The sequence below is a fragment of the Crocodylus siamensis genome, chromosome 9 (assembly GCF_052110815.1).
Source record: "Crocodylus siamensis isolate JL-2025a chromosome 9, ASM5211081v1, whole genome shotgun sequence".
Lineage (NCBI taxonomy): Eukaryota > Metazoa > Chordata > Crocodylia > Crocodylidae > Crocodylus > Crocodylus siamensis.
In genome coordinates, this window is record NC_143403.1 from 15057448 (window position 1) to 15072900 (window position 15453).

At 43.6% G+C, this 15453-nt stretch overlaps 1 protein-coding gene across 1 annotated transcript in view; it reads right to left on the reverse strand.

The window, feature by feature from the left end:
* Nucleotides 1–12287, reverse strand: part of DYNC1LI2 (dynein cytoplasmic 1 light intermediate chain 2) — a 36595-nt gene extending 24308 nt beyond the window's left edge. Inside the window, exons 1-4 of the mRNA XM_090062794.1 lie at nucleotides 12156–12287; nucleotides 11925–11998; nucleotides 10479–10595; nucleotides 1615–1845 (exon numbers count right to left, since the gene is read on the reverse strand). Coding sequence (XP_089918920.1) covers nucleotides 1615–1845; nucleotides 10479–10595; nucleotides 11925–11998; nucleotides 12156–12250 — 517 coding nt within the window. The 5' untranslated portion in view covers nucleotides 12251–12287. The remainder of the gene's footprint in view (nucleotides 1–1614; nucleotides 1846–10478; nucleotides 10596–11924; nucleotides 11999–12155) is intronic.
* Nucleotides 12288–15453: the final 3166 nt, after the last annotated feature.

Consider the following 15453-nt stretch of genomic DNA (forward strand, 5'->3'; position numbering starts at 1 on the left):
TAAGTACACAATACAGGAAGGATGAAAAGTGTTGTTCTGGTCATTCAGATGAACACATACAATCCAGCCACCCACTTTCAGGCTTCTCTTCATATAATCCAATGCAATACACAGAAAAGCAGGGCTGTTGCTTGTACCTGCTATCTGCCTACAGAAGATTACCTTGTAACTCCATGGAAACCACTGCTTGGCCATACTCTTGGTATATAGTTTCATAGTTAGTATGGTCGGAAGGAACCTGAGCAGATCATCTAGTCCGACCCCCTGCCATGGCAGGAAAGAGTACTGGGGTCAAATGATCCCAGCAAGGTGATTGTCTAGCCTTGTCTTAAAGACCCCCAGGGTAGAAGCCAGCACCACTTCCCTTGGAAGTTGGTTCCAGATCCTAGCCGCCCTGACAGTGAAGTAGCACCTCCTGATGTCTAGTCTGAATTTACCCTCTGCCAGCTTGTGACTGTTATTTCTAGTCACTCCTGGTAGTGCTCAGGGGAACAGGGATTTCCCCCAATGACTGCTGGTCCCCTCGGACTAGTTTGTAACAGGCCACTAGATCCCCCCTCAGCCTTCTCTTGTGGAGGCTGAACAGGTTCAGGTCCCGTAGCCTCTCTGTGTAGGGCCTGCCCTGCTGCCCCCTGATCATGCGAGTGGCCCTCCTCTGGATCCTCTCCATGCTGTCCACATCCCTCCTGAAGTGCGGTGCCCAGAACTGGACGCAGTACTCCAGCTGCGGCCTGACCAGTGCCACACAGAGGGGGAGGATCACCTCCCTGCACCTGCCTGAGATGCATCTGCGGATGCATGACAAGGTGCGGTTGGCCTTCCTGACTGCATCCCCACACTGCCGGGCCATGTTCATCTTGGCATCAATGACGACTCCAAGATCCTTTTCTGCCTCTGCACTGATGAGAAGGGAGTTTTGTCTTGATGTGTCACAGAACAGGAATTGCCCCTCACCCCATACCATGAGTAGGGAGGGGAAAAACCAAGGGATGATGTTATGTCCCCACTTTCTCTATTTAGCAAGACCCATCTCCAATGATAAATTGGAGACAAGTCTGGCCAAGCAAGGAAAATCTTATTTTCACCACTCAGACAGACCTGTGCCCCTGTTCCAGAGTGTAAATAAGTGAAAAGCCCACTCCAGCTTTACAAACCAATACAATACTACTTATTTCAGGTTTTGTGGCCTATTATAGGAAAACAAATGCTATATGCATATCCGATACACAGCTGTATTCAACACCCTTTATGATGTGCAGGTGAAGTCAAAATTATCTGGAAAAGGATGCAGGTGCACAGAGTTGCAACAAATTATGTAAAAAAAAAAAAAAAAAAAAAAAAATTCTGTGGCCATATCAGGAAGTTATTAATCTCTCAAAAATACAAAGTGAAAATACTTGGGAGTTTTAAAAACATAATAAAAAAATCCTTTAAAATTAGCACTGTTGTCGAAACTTCTATGTTACTCTTAGCCTACTCCTGCCTAAGAGCTATGCACAAACAATCAGAGGGAAATGTGCCAATACAGAAGTAGTCTAGCAGAACAATGGCTTCTGTTAGCAATCCTAAAGATGCAAAAGCCTTTCAGAGAAAAAAAATACATTAGATACTTACATTTTTGTTCCATGTCTCTCATCTCTTCTGGGGGAATTTTCATCTTATCAATATGCTCACGTAAAACACTGGCCCATTTTTGTAAAGATTCCATTACAGTCCAAGGTCTAGACATGTCAACCACAAAAACTACGATGGTGTCCTGTAAAGAGTCTGCAGAAACAGCAAACTTCAAAAGCCCTTTATGGTACAAGTCACCATCCAGAATCCAGACGTTACAGCGGGTGTGATCTGGAGGAGTGGGAGGGAATAAAAAGAAATGATAGTTATACACATCTCAGACTGATAGGCCCATTGCTACAGCCATATTAGCTCACTGGTAAAGAGAAAAGCAACAAGGTACTACAAAACCTAATAAAGATTGTGCAGAAGAGAGTTACCAGAAAGACTAACCTGTTTGTTTTTAACATGTATGCGCTTAACACTGCTCATCTCTTAAAGAAAAAAAAAAAAGTAGTGAACACCCAGGAAGCAAACTGGACACGTCCCTCTAAAAAGGCTCTTTGTTCTCTTTGTATATTTTAAAAGTAAAAACAAAGATTAGCAAACAATTGTTTTCTCCAATTTTTCCAGGGATTACAGAGCATTGCGGAGTTTATCGTATGTAGATAGGTATCCAAGTTGTAGCCGCATTGGTCTAAAGGAAAAGGCAATCAGGACTCATAGTAGAGATGATATCTTTTATTAGACCAACAAGATGTTTGCAAAAAATGTTCTTTAATTGCAAGATTTTGGGCACAAACACCCTTCATCAGACATTGGAGAAAAGACTGTGGAAGTTCTCCTGGGTGGAAATGAAAGTTTGTTATTTCATAGGATTTTACGCAGTGAAATCCTATGAAATACGAACCCGGGAACTATAATGAACTAGATAATTTCACTGAGTGAAATCCTATGCAATACAAACTTTAATTTCCAAGGAGAGCTTTCACAATCTTTTTTCAATGCCTGATGAAGGGTGTTTGTGCCCGAAAGCATACACTTAAATAATTATTTTTGCAAACATCTTGTTGGTCCAATAAAAGAGTCCTGATTGTTATATGTAGGTATTTGCTACATCAGACTGTCATTGACCTATGGCCTGCAGGCCCCATCTGGCCCACACAGAGGTCCAACTATCTGGTGGTGGAGTGAGGCAGAGAGGGGAAAATCAGCAGGATGGAATTGTGCTCTACTTCACTGCAGATCCTGCTGCTTTGTCACAGTAATGTGTCCCAGGTTAAAGAGGGGATGGGGAATTGAGAGTGGGAGGTAAAATGCAGGCAGCTGGCCACTCCAGGGGCTGAAGATTTGCTGACCCCTACACTGGACTCCAAGCCTAGCCATCAAGTTTATTATAGATACATCCCTGATTAAGCGCTGGGCACTATAGAAAGGGCCAAGTAGAAACAGCCTCTATCCCAAATGGCTCACCAATCAGAAATAAGCAGCAAGTAATAGTAAGAGGGAAACTGAGTTCTGAGAAAGAGGCTGGGAGCAGGACCAGACTAACAAGCATGCATAATTCGGTAGTTTTGAATTGTTTTAAAGTTTAAGATTCTGTGTACTCATATGCTTCAGCAGTGACTGTCACATAACTATCCCTTGCAAAATACAAATGTTTGTTTTCTACTCGATACCTTCGTAGTTCATTTGTTGCATTTGTTTTCCCTACTTTCTACAGAGCATACATAACACACAAAAAAAGGGAAAGCAAAAGCTGTGAAGTCGGAACTGCGACTGCACAGACATTACACAGTCTAATATGCATCAATTCCATGCATCTTCCATACAAGCTCTCCTCATTCAGTACTTGGGAACGGAGCATGCCTGAATATGAGATGTACAGTGAATGAATAAAGTTGACTGAGGAACACTGCCTCATTTGCTGCAGTATGTAATGAATGAGGCAGGGGACTGATAGTCTCTTCTGGTGAAGCAAGGCCTCATCAGTCCAGATAACCACATTCCAAGCTCTCAGACCCAGCTCTCCTAATCCCTTTGTTTCTCATTTCCTTCCCCTCCTCACCCATACTCCCTCAGCTCTTTGTCCTGATTCCCCAACCCAGGCTAGCTCTTGTCCTCGCCATGTTTTGAGTCAGGCTTCATGCTGCCAGCTGAAGAAAGTCTCCCTGCCCTCAGTTCTAGCACAGGTCAACCCTGCTGGGAGCAACCACCCCAGGAACGGCCTGCTTCCCCCACATGGGATCTTTCGAGCTTAGCAACCAAACCCTTAGAAGTTGTTCAAGGAAATGCACACAGATTTAACAGACTTATACATCAGCCAAAGGTAAGTATTACCTCTACCCCTAGAGCATTAAAGGCACATTTCTTACACAAAGGCAATCCCCCAGACAAGTTTCAATCTTGCCATCAAAGCCCAGAGTTATCAGAACTTCAAACTAATTCTTTTAAATAAGGAGAGAAAAAAACCTTTATTCCCCACCCCTCATATTCTCAGTAATAACTGAACTATTTTTGCTGGAGTTTACAAAAAACAGCCCAAGATAGGCCCCTAAAAATGCAGCCTAAACAAGAGAAGATTGGCAAAGTTATAAGCAATTCAGAACAGACTCCTGTTTCCATACGGTACCTTTGTACGCTCCGAGTAACCTGAAGCACAGTCTAGGCAGCATTATCAGCTGCACGTATACTCAAACCAGATCCGGACTGGGACTGAGGGGTGGGAAGTGCCTCACAGTCTAGATCCGGACCCACTTTTGATAGTAGGGCAAGTAGCTCAGCATAAGTCATGCCTGAGCTGCTGTGTTGGCTCAGGGAGTCACTGAAAATGGCATTTGCCCCCTTGCCACCAGAACCCACCCCCACTGGGGCTCCTGTACCATGGGATTCAATGGAGGGCCCTGCAACCAAATTCCCAGCTCCCCACAAGCCCAGTGGACCAGATACCATGGCTTTGTGGGCCCCACCTTTGACATCCCTGATCTATCCTACCAGCTGGCTGCAACCCCCCGCCTCCTCCATCCCCCCCCCACAGGCAGTTGTAAACCCCACCCTGCTCCCGGCCAGCTGCAACCCTCCCAACCCCGGGATGCTCCACCACCCCACCAGTCTGAGTGCTTCAGCCGCACCTGCCAACCACCGCCCCGCACTAGGGGGTGGGCAGAAGGGGGGTGGCAGGCTGCTGCCTGCGGAGGGGCAGCAGTGCAGGCTGGTGGCAGCAGCAGCACAGGGTGGTGGTATGAGGCACTCTGTTGTTGTTCCCCCACCCCCATCATTCTTGAGGGGCAATTTGCTAGTGCTATAATAAAAAGGCAACCAAACTGTCTTCGTTGCTCCCTCCTGAGGAAGAACAGCTTCCCCCAGCTCTCACTCTGGTACTGCTGTCTAAGGGAAGCTGTGGATCTTCAGTTCCCCTGTTTCCCACCCAACCTCACAAAATGGCTGACATCAGAGTCCCTGCAGTGACAGAAGTGTTCTCCCATTAGGCAGAGGAAGAGCCGCTGGAGCCACTCACACTGGCACCAGTGGGGAAGAGGAGACTTGGCTCAGGAATTGAAAGGAGAGAAGAGGCTACAATGTAATGATATAAATTGCTTTTCTAAAATTGTTTAGTGTTTATATGCAAGTCATGATCTTAAAAATAGCACATACAATACAGTACATTGGCATCTACATTTCTCCTAGTCGTTTGGTCAGTGTCCTGTTTAACATAGACACTGCTAGTAAGTGCTGCAATTCTACCACAGAGGATGATGTATTTTTATTTGTATTGTAGATAAGCAAAACTATTACTCTGATAATAAATCTAACTACAATTTTAAGTTATAGACACTTCTCTCTCTCTTAACATGCAAAAATAATATTCTGCAAAATTAACATCTACGATAATCCGATTCCACTGCTATAGCAAGATCTGTTTTCACTGCAATACTAGGCACTTGTCATAAGACCAAGAGTTTTAAGGTATGTAATTAATTTAAGCCTACTTTCCTCATGTTCTAAGATTACGTTTTATTTTGTTTTACAGAATAGAGAGTTAACTGCTCATTAAACAGGACCACAGCAAATCCAGCTATCCTCATACAGTTAAGCTAATGAGCAAAATACTTGAGTTTGCATCAAGAGATGCTAAAATAAAAAAAGTGTACAGAATAAGAGACTGAGAGTATCTATGTTTGAGATATTGCTTATTTCTTCAGCATAATCGCTTTTACGGTGCCTTGAGCTGCAATCTCTTAAAAAAGAACAAACAGACTTCAAAAAATAGTCCTTGGTTGATTTACTACTTGGTTTTCATTCACGTAAGTTATTCAAGCACCACCACAGAAATATAGGTCAATAATTGTTTTTAATTATAAACTCTGTTCGCCCATCCTACTTCCTATTGGTATCATTAACTTTGTACAGTTACTTGCTTACCCAAAGGACTGTGGGTTTTTAGTGAGCGCTGCATTTGCATGTTGCTCACTTGTAAGTCATGACCTCCAACATACCCAGCCTTCAGGAAATTCAGCCAGACCCAGTCTGCAAGCAAAAGGTTGCTGACGCCGGCTATGGTTGTAGCGTAGAGCAGTAGTCTCCAAAGTGGGGTGCACGCAACCCAGGGGGTGTGCAAGACTATCCATTGGGGTGCAGGAAGAAAATATTACAACTTCTATTTCTATAAATATACATATATTGGGGTGGGTACTCAAAAATTTTTTTACTGATAGGGGTGCGCAATCAAAAAAAAGTTTGGAGGCCACTGGCGTAGAGAATCATTTAAACTTGCAGTGTTTATCAAATCATATCCGCCCAAAAGGCAGCTAGACATCTGTGATCCAAACTAAGAAAATAAAAATCATGTCCTGTGAAACAAGACACAATCTTCAAGTCAGAAGCTCCAAAGCCAAAATGGAGGCTCCCATAATAACCTGTGTGCCAAGAGCACCTGGATCAGGCTGGAAGAACTAATCCAACTGGAACATCTTTTAATGATCTTGCACAGACCCACTATGAAGCACAACTAACTCAACTTTGTGACAAACAGCAACGCAGTAACAGAATGATGCTACTCTGGATACGTCTGGAGCTATCAAAAACCACTTGGATTGCAAATGAAGCAGTCCAGTAACGCTACAACTAATATGCAGAGATGCACTTAATTAGTTGAACACCAAGTTTAATATCACATAACCACTGCCTCCTGCTTTTGTCTGCTGTGCACTGTTGCTTGAAGAACTGCCTCTTACCAGCAGCAAGAGAGATTTTAAAGGGCAGTTTATACGACTAGATCTCCTACATGCACTGCCAACTACAAATGCCAATTCTTGGGAAGCTCACCAGTCCAGATGGGATACATACATGGTGATCACAATGGATTGGGAAAAGAGACGCTCAGGAACAGCTCCTAGTAATCCCTAGAATTCCTTTTAACATAGGAAATCTGAGTTGTGTATTTTTAATGAACTTCACATCATAATAAATCTTATTCCTAATGCAGATAAGCTAAGAAGCCATAAACTACAAGGAAACTGTACCTGAAGCTAATGATTTAGAAGGATCCCAGGTGTCCCTGAACCTCTTCTGGAACAAATGCCTTCACCTAGACAGTTTGGGCCAGCACCCTAGAAAGGAGATTTTTCAGGCAGATTCAGTAGTGGATGTGTTCCAAGACAGCTAAAGACCCAAGCAACTAAAGTAGTTTGCACATTAAATTGAATGATTAATGTCTGGCAAAAAATAGAAGCGAACTGGCTAGTTATTTAACTAAAGGACTGCATAAATAGCTTGGCACCCAAGACAGATGTTGTCCACAGCCAAGAACTGGGCAGATGCTGCTGGTGTGGGAGGAAAGCCAAAAGACAGCATAGCTACGAGCAATAATGTTGCCTCACAAAAGAGGCATTTTCTACAAACTGGCCCAATTGTTGTGTGAAAAGTAGGCATTTTAGACCACACAATCCTGAGGGAAAAAGGCGAGAATCATAGGGCAAAGTAGAGCACATGCTTAGAAATCTACAGTAGTGCTATTTCAAGTAAAGAGACTAAATAATTTCCATATGGATCAAGGGGAATAAGCATCACTCCCTAGACTCTTGAACTACTAAGTCTGCCACCTTACTCCCAAAGACAACACAAGGGGAGAAGGAAGCAGATAATGACTCTATAGTCAAGTTCTTTTTCTTTTGTCCTCCCATAATTAACAGTTTCAGGAACCAAGGCTGAAAAACCTAAAGATACCAGAGAAGGTTTCCAGTAGCCAAGGCTGAAAAACCTAAAGATACCAGAAAAGGTTTCCAGTAGCATAGCAAAGCGATATGAAGGCTTTCCTATTCTGACTTAAATTGAAGTCTTCTAGAGACCTATGGCTGATGTGATTTCCCTTTGTCGTATGAAAGCTTGGAGATTGTAGATGGCCACTCCATTAACATACAGGTCTAAAATGTCAAATAAGTCATGAGCTAAGCTAGTGGTATGATCTTGAGCACTATATTCCTCTGTTTTGCTGCGTTTAGCTGCTCCTCAGAAACATCCTTGATTAAAAGGGATCTCTTCCTAAGGAGAAAACTGGTACGTTGTCATATCAGTTTAGTTCTTGGCCATAGTTACACAGAGCACTTGATTTTCACTTCAAGGGAAAAAAATCTGGCACGTCTGGCTGATGGATGGGTCTCACCTATTTTCCTACATAGCTTACTGGCTGCTGATGCTAACAACAGGAGAGAATAAGAGAGTCAGGAATTGGATTTTTTTTTTTTTTTTTTTTTTTTTTTACAGGCCCTGCTAAAACCTTTTACAGATGTGACTCATGCAAAGGCCTGAATGAATCAAGCAGTGCCCAACAGTGTATTTTTACTAAAAACCTGAAGTTTCCAAACAAATTGATAGATGACAGTGTAGACAAGAGGATCACATCCCCAACAGGGATTGAGGAGTGAGAAATCCCTTCTTCCTGGTTAAAAGTATTTTTGCATATCTCCACAGCCTTTCCTTCCTCCTCTAAACAGGGAAGGCTGTCAGAATACTGGGTCAATGAAAGGGGCAATAGTGCAGATGTTAGTACTGCAGAGTGACAAACATGGCAGGGAATCATATACATTTATTGGCTTGGGAACTACAACAGGTTTAAAGACAGACCTAGTATCTTCAAACTGACTGGTGAGGACCTCAGCCAGAAAAGCCCCATAGGTTAAAGAGGATGACCAAAGGAACCTAAGAAAGCAAGACCTTCAGAACCTGGATGGCACTACTGAATCTGTTCAAGAATCACTCAGACCTCCCAGGCCACCCAAAAACTAACCAGGAAATTTTATACAACAAAGTGTTTTTTCCTGTAAGTAAGGTGGAGGTAAGCTAACCTTCTCCAGAAGGAGCTCTCATGGCTACATGTCCTGACAATGGCACTAAAGAATCATCACCAGTCAAAGATGGCATGAATACCAGTCCTGAAGTGACAACAGTAAAACCAATTTCTGACTGAACTAAGGCAGACATCTCAGGCTGAATCCTCAGAGCGCTAAAGAGCTCCATACTAACAGCTTTGTTGTATGGTATTATCTTTCTTGAAGCATAACAACAAAAATCTCTGTGATACAAAAGGAGCCCCCATCCCCCACACCAAAGCTAGGGCATGTTTGTTTAGCACTTTCTTCAGTTCTGAGCAAAGTATCAATGTTGAGAAAGTAATTCTGTGGTGTACGTCATTCAAAGGGAAGACTGGCCTCAGCAATGAAAAGTTCAACCACAAAAGATTTCCTTCAAGCTGGGGATGTCTAAGTGCTCACTGAAGGCATACAAATCCATCTAGCAGAAGCGTCTTTAGTTGGCACCGACTTGCCTGACACTGGCAATGAGGACAGTCTACTCTTACTCCACAAGGGAACAGAGCACATCTCTAATCCAAGTACTAACCTCAAAAGGCAGAGCCGCCCCACCGATTACTGATGTAAGCTTAAGGGTTATAAGCCACATGCATAAGTTGGAATCTGGGGTACTTGATATTCTTCTTGCTATCTGTTTTCAGGGATAAAGAAACATTTTAATCCTAAAGCTGTCATAAACAGTAGTCAGCATCATCATTCCCATGTAGAGACAGGAAAAATAAGGCACAAAAGAAGTTAAGTACTTTGCCAGGATCAGAGAGAAGATCAGAAGTAGAACTGGAGAGAATCCCTAGGTCTCCCTGAACCAACACCAGTGCTCCATCTGGTAGACCTTCACCAACCCATTACATTGCATCTTGTCTCCAGCAGGCTGGGAAAAATAGCAATGAAGCAAGCAGTACTTTAACAGCTCTGGGAAGAAGAAGGAGGAGGAGATTGAGATGCACTCTTACATAGGGGAAGGGAAAAACTAATTCTGTCAGTGTCTTAGTCTTCTTTTTACTCACTGAATAACCTTTACTGAAATTTCTCTCTTATGTAGATAAGAGTAATCACCTAGCCAACATGTATAAAGATACAGGAAAATGTGACCTACATACAGCTTGCTTTAAAAAAAAGTTACAAGACCCAGTAAATCCAAATTTAGACTGCAGGTTGCTCTTGGACATGTCACTTTAATTTTTCCCCACTGCAGGAGCATGGATTGAGTTGCATTTGTATATGATTATAAGCAGCTAGAATGATCTACCAGTCTATCAGCATCAGCAAAATATCTACCCTGAAAGTAAATGGATCCTCTGAGAACATGTTGTTCGAAGGTATTTTGTCTCCTGAAGAGGCCAAGCTGTGAGAACAGTGAAAGAGACAGTACTCAGTGCAAAATGCATTTTTCTTTTAACAGCTACATCACTTTCTTGCGACATACACAGTAACAGAATGCTTAACCCAGCCACTTGGGTGTAATCCAAAATACACACTACTAAAATGCATAAAAATTACAAAAACCTATCAGTGACTTGATTGGTGCAACGCTGTATGAAGACGTAGCAAACTCACCATCTCTGTCTTCATCATGAATATTTAGGTATAGGTATTCCAGCCCTCTTCCTTTCTTGCCATGCTCCGCTCCTTGTATTTTAGTCATAAGTGTTGTTTTACCTGAACCGTCGTCACCTGCCAGTAAGTTTGTACAACAAAAAGATACGTTCAGAAATCTGTTCTTTAAGTGTGCTCAAGTAGTCAGGAAAAAACAAAACAAAACAACCAGTCTTGTTTCTAGGGGGGAAGGACTTGTTTTAAAACCTCCATGCAAACAGTTAGTTGAATTTATCACTAAGACTACAACACACTGAAGACATATGCTAAGAACATAACACATAAGGATAGCTAACAAATGGCACAGAGTGCTTGGCAGCCTGGACACTAAATAGTTCATGTGAATGAACTTACTGGAATGAGCTGAATCCTAAAAAGTAGAGGAACGGGCACTTAACAAAAAGCAAAGTTTACATGGACAGGCACCAATCGCAGGTGCTCTAGGTCTGGAGCGAGACTCACTTCCTGGGTTTCAGCCAGGCAAACAACACTTTTGCAGTCCAACTGACCGAAAAACCAGCTGTTCTCCACTGATCCCAAACCATGTCACCAGAAGTTTCAGATTAAGGCGGCATCTAGACTGCAAGCACGATACCGTTTTAAACCTGCGTCTAAAAACAAAACCAGGTTCAGATAAACCTATCAGCTTCCACCCAAGCAGAGACCCCCGATTTACTTCAGAGCCTGAAGTCATCACCTGCCAAGACAATGCCAACAGCAGGTCCCACCTACACAGGGAAAGAAGTGACAGCCCTGGACAGCTTTAAAAACCCATTTGGCTGAACCGGTGAGCGTGCAAAGCCCAAGGCCTATGGATTTCAATCAGCTGGTGTAGAAATTTTACTAACAAGATCGTAAATAATAGTGTAGCAGTTAGACTTCTACAGCAGACTCAGCCTCCAAGGATAGGCTGATAAGACTCTGAAATGAGCAAATCCTATTCACTTTGAAGTCTGAAGTAAGTTTCCTCCCTATTAGTTACCATTTCAAAACAAACATGAAGCCAAAACCCAGTTTTGAAATAATTAAGAGTTTTCCCACACTGCCCTGATAGTCACAGTGGAAAATTCCCACCTGCGCGCACATCTTGTCTGTAAACTATAAATCACCTCTAACAGTTTTATTCAGGGCCTCTGAGTTCGCTCAGGGTGCCCAGCGTGCTGAATAAAATTTGAGATTGACAGTGACTCTGTGTCTTTGGGAATAGTTTCGCAAGGGGTCACAAACGCCTCAACACCGGCACCCATGCAATTGCCAAGGCAGGGAAGCTGCTGCATTTCAGACCGAAGCACGCTGGCACTGGGACCCGGACCCATGTGAAAACCCCTAGCCCCGCGCAATGATGCAGGCGCTGCTGTGTGTGCTCGCCCCTCTGTGGCAAAACACCCCCCTGCAGTTAATACTCACCAAAGACGAGGATGTTTTTGCCAGACGGCAGCTTGGACCGGGAGCGAGTAGACACCTCGCTCAGGATGGAGGACCTGCGCGGGGAGAAGCGACACGGGGCTCGGTTCGGCTCCGGCTCCCCCTCCCTCCCCGCCCGCCATTACTCAGCAGCGCGGCCCGCCCCCACTCCGGGGCCCCGCTCGGGGCTGGGCCGGGCCGGCCAAGCCGGGCCAGGCAGGCCGCGCCGCTTACCACAGGCTCTGCCCTTCCTCCTCCTCGCTAGGCAGCTCAGCCGCCCCGGGCCCCTCCGGCGCCAGCAGCTTCGCGTCCGCCAACACCGGCGCCATCTTGCCAACTGCAGCCACAAAGAGTGACCTCACCCGGGCCGCGAGGACCCCGGCCCCGCCCCACCGCCCGCCGGTCCGGGCTGCCCTAGCTGGCGCCTGCTCCGCGAAGAACAACCTCCCAGCGGCTCGCAAGCAGGCGCCGCTGCGCGGCCAAGCGGAAGGAGCCCTAGGCGGGGCGGGGAGGAGCAGCCCCGGCGGCTTTCCGTTTCAGTCAGGCAGCGACACGGGCAGCTATGGCGGGGTGGGGTGGGACCCCTGTTGGGAGTGAGAAGTCCGCGCCGCCGCCCGGCACCTTAGCGCCCGCCCGGTCCCAGCGCCGCGGACGTGCCTGGGCCCACGTCTCTGACCACCCGGGATCCTGCTGGTTTTCTGGTTTAAAAAAATCTCACAATTTTCGATTAAAAAAAGTAAGCCTAAATCCACAATTTTCCGTGATTCAGATGAAACGCTACTGATAGATATCTCTATAGAAATATCTATTACATCAATCTATAGCCATATATTAATTTATCAATAGATATAGATATATATATATAGAGAATGTTTTGTCTGAATCATAGAAAACTGTGGACTTAGGGTTACTTTTTTTTTTTTTTAAACTGAAAATTGGGAATTCCTTGGAGAAAACCAGGACCCCTGGTGATCACCCCCTGGAGAAAGATGCCGATGCTGTTCCTGTTCAGTTCAATAAGATCCCTGCTCCATGACCCGACAACTGTTGCACTTCCCCTAGCAAAGACGGAGAGGGTCTCAGCACCAAAAACCCACAGGAACAGGACAAGCTTCCAGTTCCTGAACTGGTTTTTAAGTCAGGTGGGAGCAAAGCAGCCAGAAGTAGAACGTAGGGGAAAGCCAGAGCTAACTGGAACATAAAATGATCCTTATGGTAACCTCATTTACCTAACGAGCTAAAACCAAAAATGAAATATTAAGCTGGTCAGTGAAAAAGGAAGGATCCTCCTACATCCAGAGCATGGTGCAAGTTCTAGATATTCAGAGCAAGGCGTGCGACTGCTTTGTTCCAGGAGTGGTCGTGAAACAAGTTCTGCTGGAAGAGAAGTGAGATCCCAGCCGAGTGCCACAGTTCAACACCATGCTCAGCTCGCGCAGTACTCTGGACAGCTCCCCAGCCATTAATATCAGACAGGAATTAGAGGTAACCTCAACACACCAGCTCCCCCTCTCAACGTTTCAGACTTTCTCAAAGGACTTTTTGTACAGAGCATTTTAAAGAAACTACTCGTGTATTATCTTGGCATCATTTAAAGTAACATATACTGAATCCATGAGCCTCTTATTAAAGCTTTGAGTTCTAGGGCTGTATGATTTTCTATAAAAAAAGATTCAGGGGAACAAATATCTAACTTTTGAGAGTAAACTTCATAAACATGCCACAATCGGTCATATACTTTTCAAGGGGTCCAGAGGGGGCAAGAGACTTGCAAAGCTATTATAGGCATTGGGACCCAGCCTCCGACTCAAGAAAACATCATGCATCTTATCAGGATCATCCATTCAGGGGCTCTCATAACCATTTTATAGCTTCTCTGAGTTCTCAGTTTTCAAATCTGCATTGTTTAGTGGTTATATTAACCAATGAGAAGGCACCTTTCTTAGAAAAACTGCTTTCCACTTGATGTTTTATAGCATGCTTTAGGACTGCCAATTTAAAATGCCATAATGTATGCCAATCCATCCTGGTACACTTGTACACTTGTACAAATATTTCTCACTGTTTCTCACAGAAAATTACATTTGGAAGGAACATCAGGAAATCATCTAGTCCAACTCCCTGCCCAAAGCAAGCCTATCCCCAACTATATCATCCCAGCCAAACTTTGTCTAGTTGGTTCTTAAAAACCTCCAAGGATAGACCTGTCTGTCTGGGTAACCTGTTACAGTGTGTTATAGCCCTTAGTGAGAAAGTGTTTCCAAATATTCCCTTGTTACAACCTGAGACTGTTGCTTCTTGTTCTGTCATCTGCTACCACTCAGAACAGTCCAGCTCCACCCACTGTGGAACCACCTTTCAGGTAGTTGAAGGCTGCTGCTAAATCCCCCCTCAGGCTTCTCCTTCCTAGACTAAATAAGCCTAGTTCACTCAGCCTCTCCTCAGAAGTATAAGATAGTAATGTAAATGTTTATGACAGTCTTATTCTGATGCTATTGGGGAAAAAAGGGAGGCAAAGAATCACTTGTTAGCCCTTTGCTCTCTCTAAATGGTGACTTCACTTGTTCAATGCAAATTTGAGAAAACAGAAAAATACCCAAAAGTAAAAGAAAAAAGATTGGACAGCAGCTTAGTAGCAAGAACTATGAAGATTTCATTGAACTGGATAAAAGCATTAATGGCAAACAGAATATGTGTAGTTTCAGTTAAAATAACATCTGAAAGAAATGGCTACAATTTCAAATGCATCTGGTAAGATATTAGAGTGATCACTATAGAAGAACTTGAAGCTCTGGGGAGCATTGTCCAAGCAACTTGGTGTAACAGCAAAGCACAGAAGGATCAGCAGAGAGGGGTTGAGATCTGCTGAAAGATGGACAGGGAGTAAAATCTGCTACTGAGAATGAAGTGGATAATGTGAATGACTCCAATATTAAAGATCATGATGAAGATTCAAAATCAAAAGCTTCCAAAAAGCCTGAGCTGGCAAAAGAAACAGAAAATATTGTTTTTTCTCTTAAAGACTATAACGGAACATAAATCTGAAAAGGGGAATGATTGTTCTGGCTACATTTCAGTACTCCAGAATCAAAAAGAAAGCAATACACTATTAAATGAAAGAAAATGTGAGGTCTTGTATAACAGTGAAGATAACAAAGATAGCCTAATCACATACTAAGTAATACAATGTGGATCTGGATGAAAGGGCTGCTATGACGACTACTTGTAAGACCACTGACCAGTGTTTACATACTCATTGAAAAGCCATCTACTAAGGCTCAGTATCAGTACAGAACAAACAAAATTTGTTGCAGAGAACTGAAAAACTTCACTTATGTTCATCAGTAAAAACAACCTCATTAGCATTGTCCTGTTTATATATTACTCTTCCTTTTTTGCTTTTTTAAAAAAAATCAAAGTTTAAAGCAAGCATATGTATCCTATTTGATAACAGGGTCAAGTTAGAGAGATTTTTCAGGTTGTCTGATAAAGCAAATGTGTTTCAATTTTATTGGTATAAGGTGTACTTTAC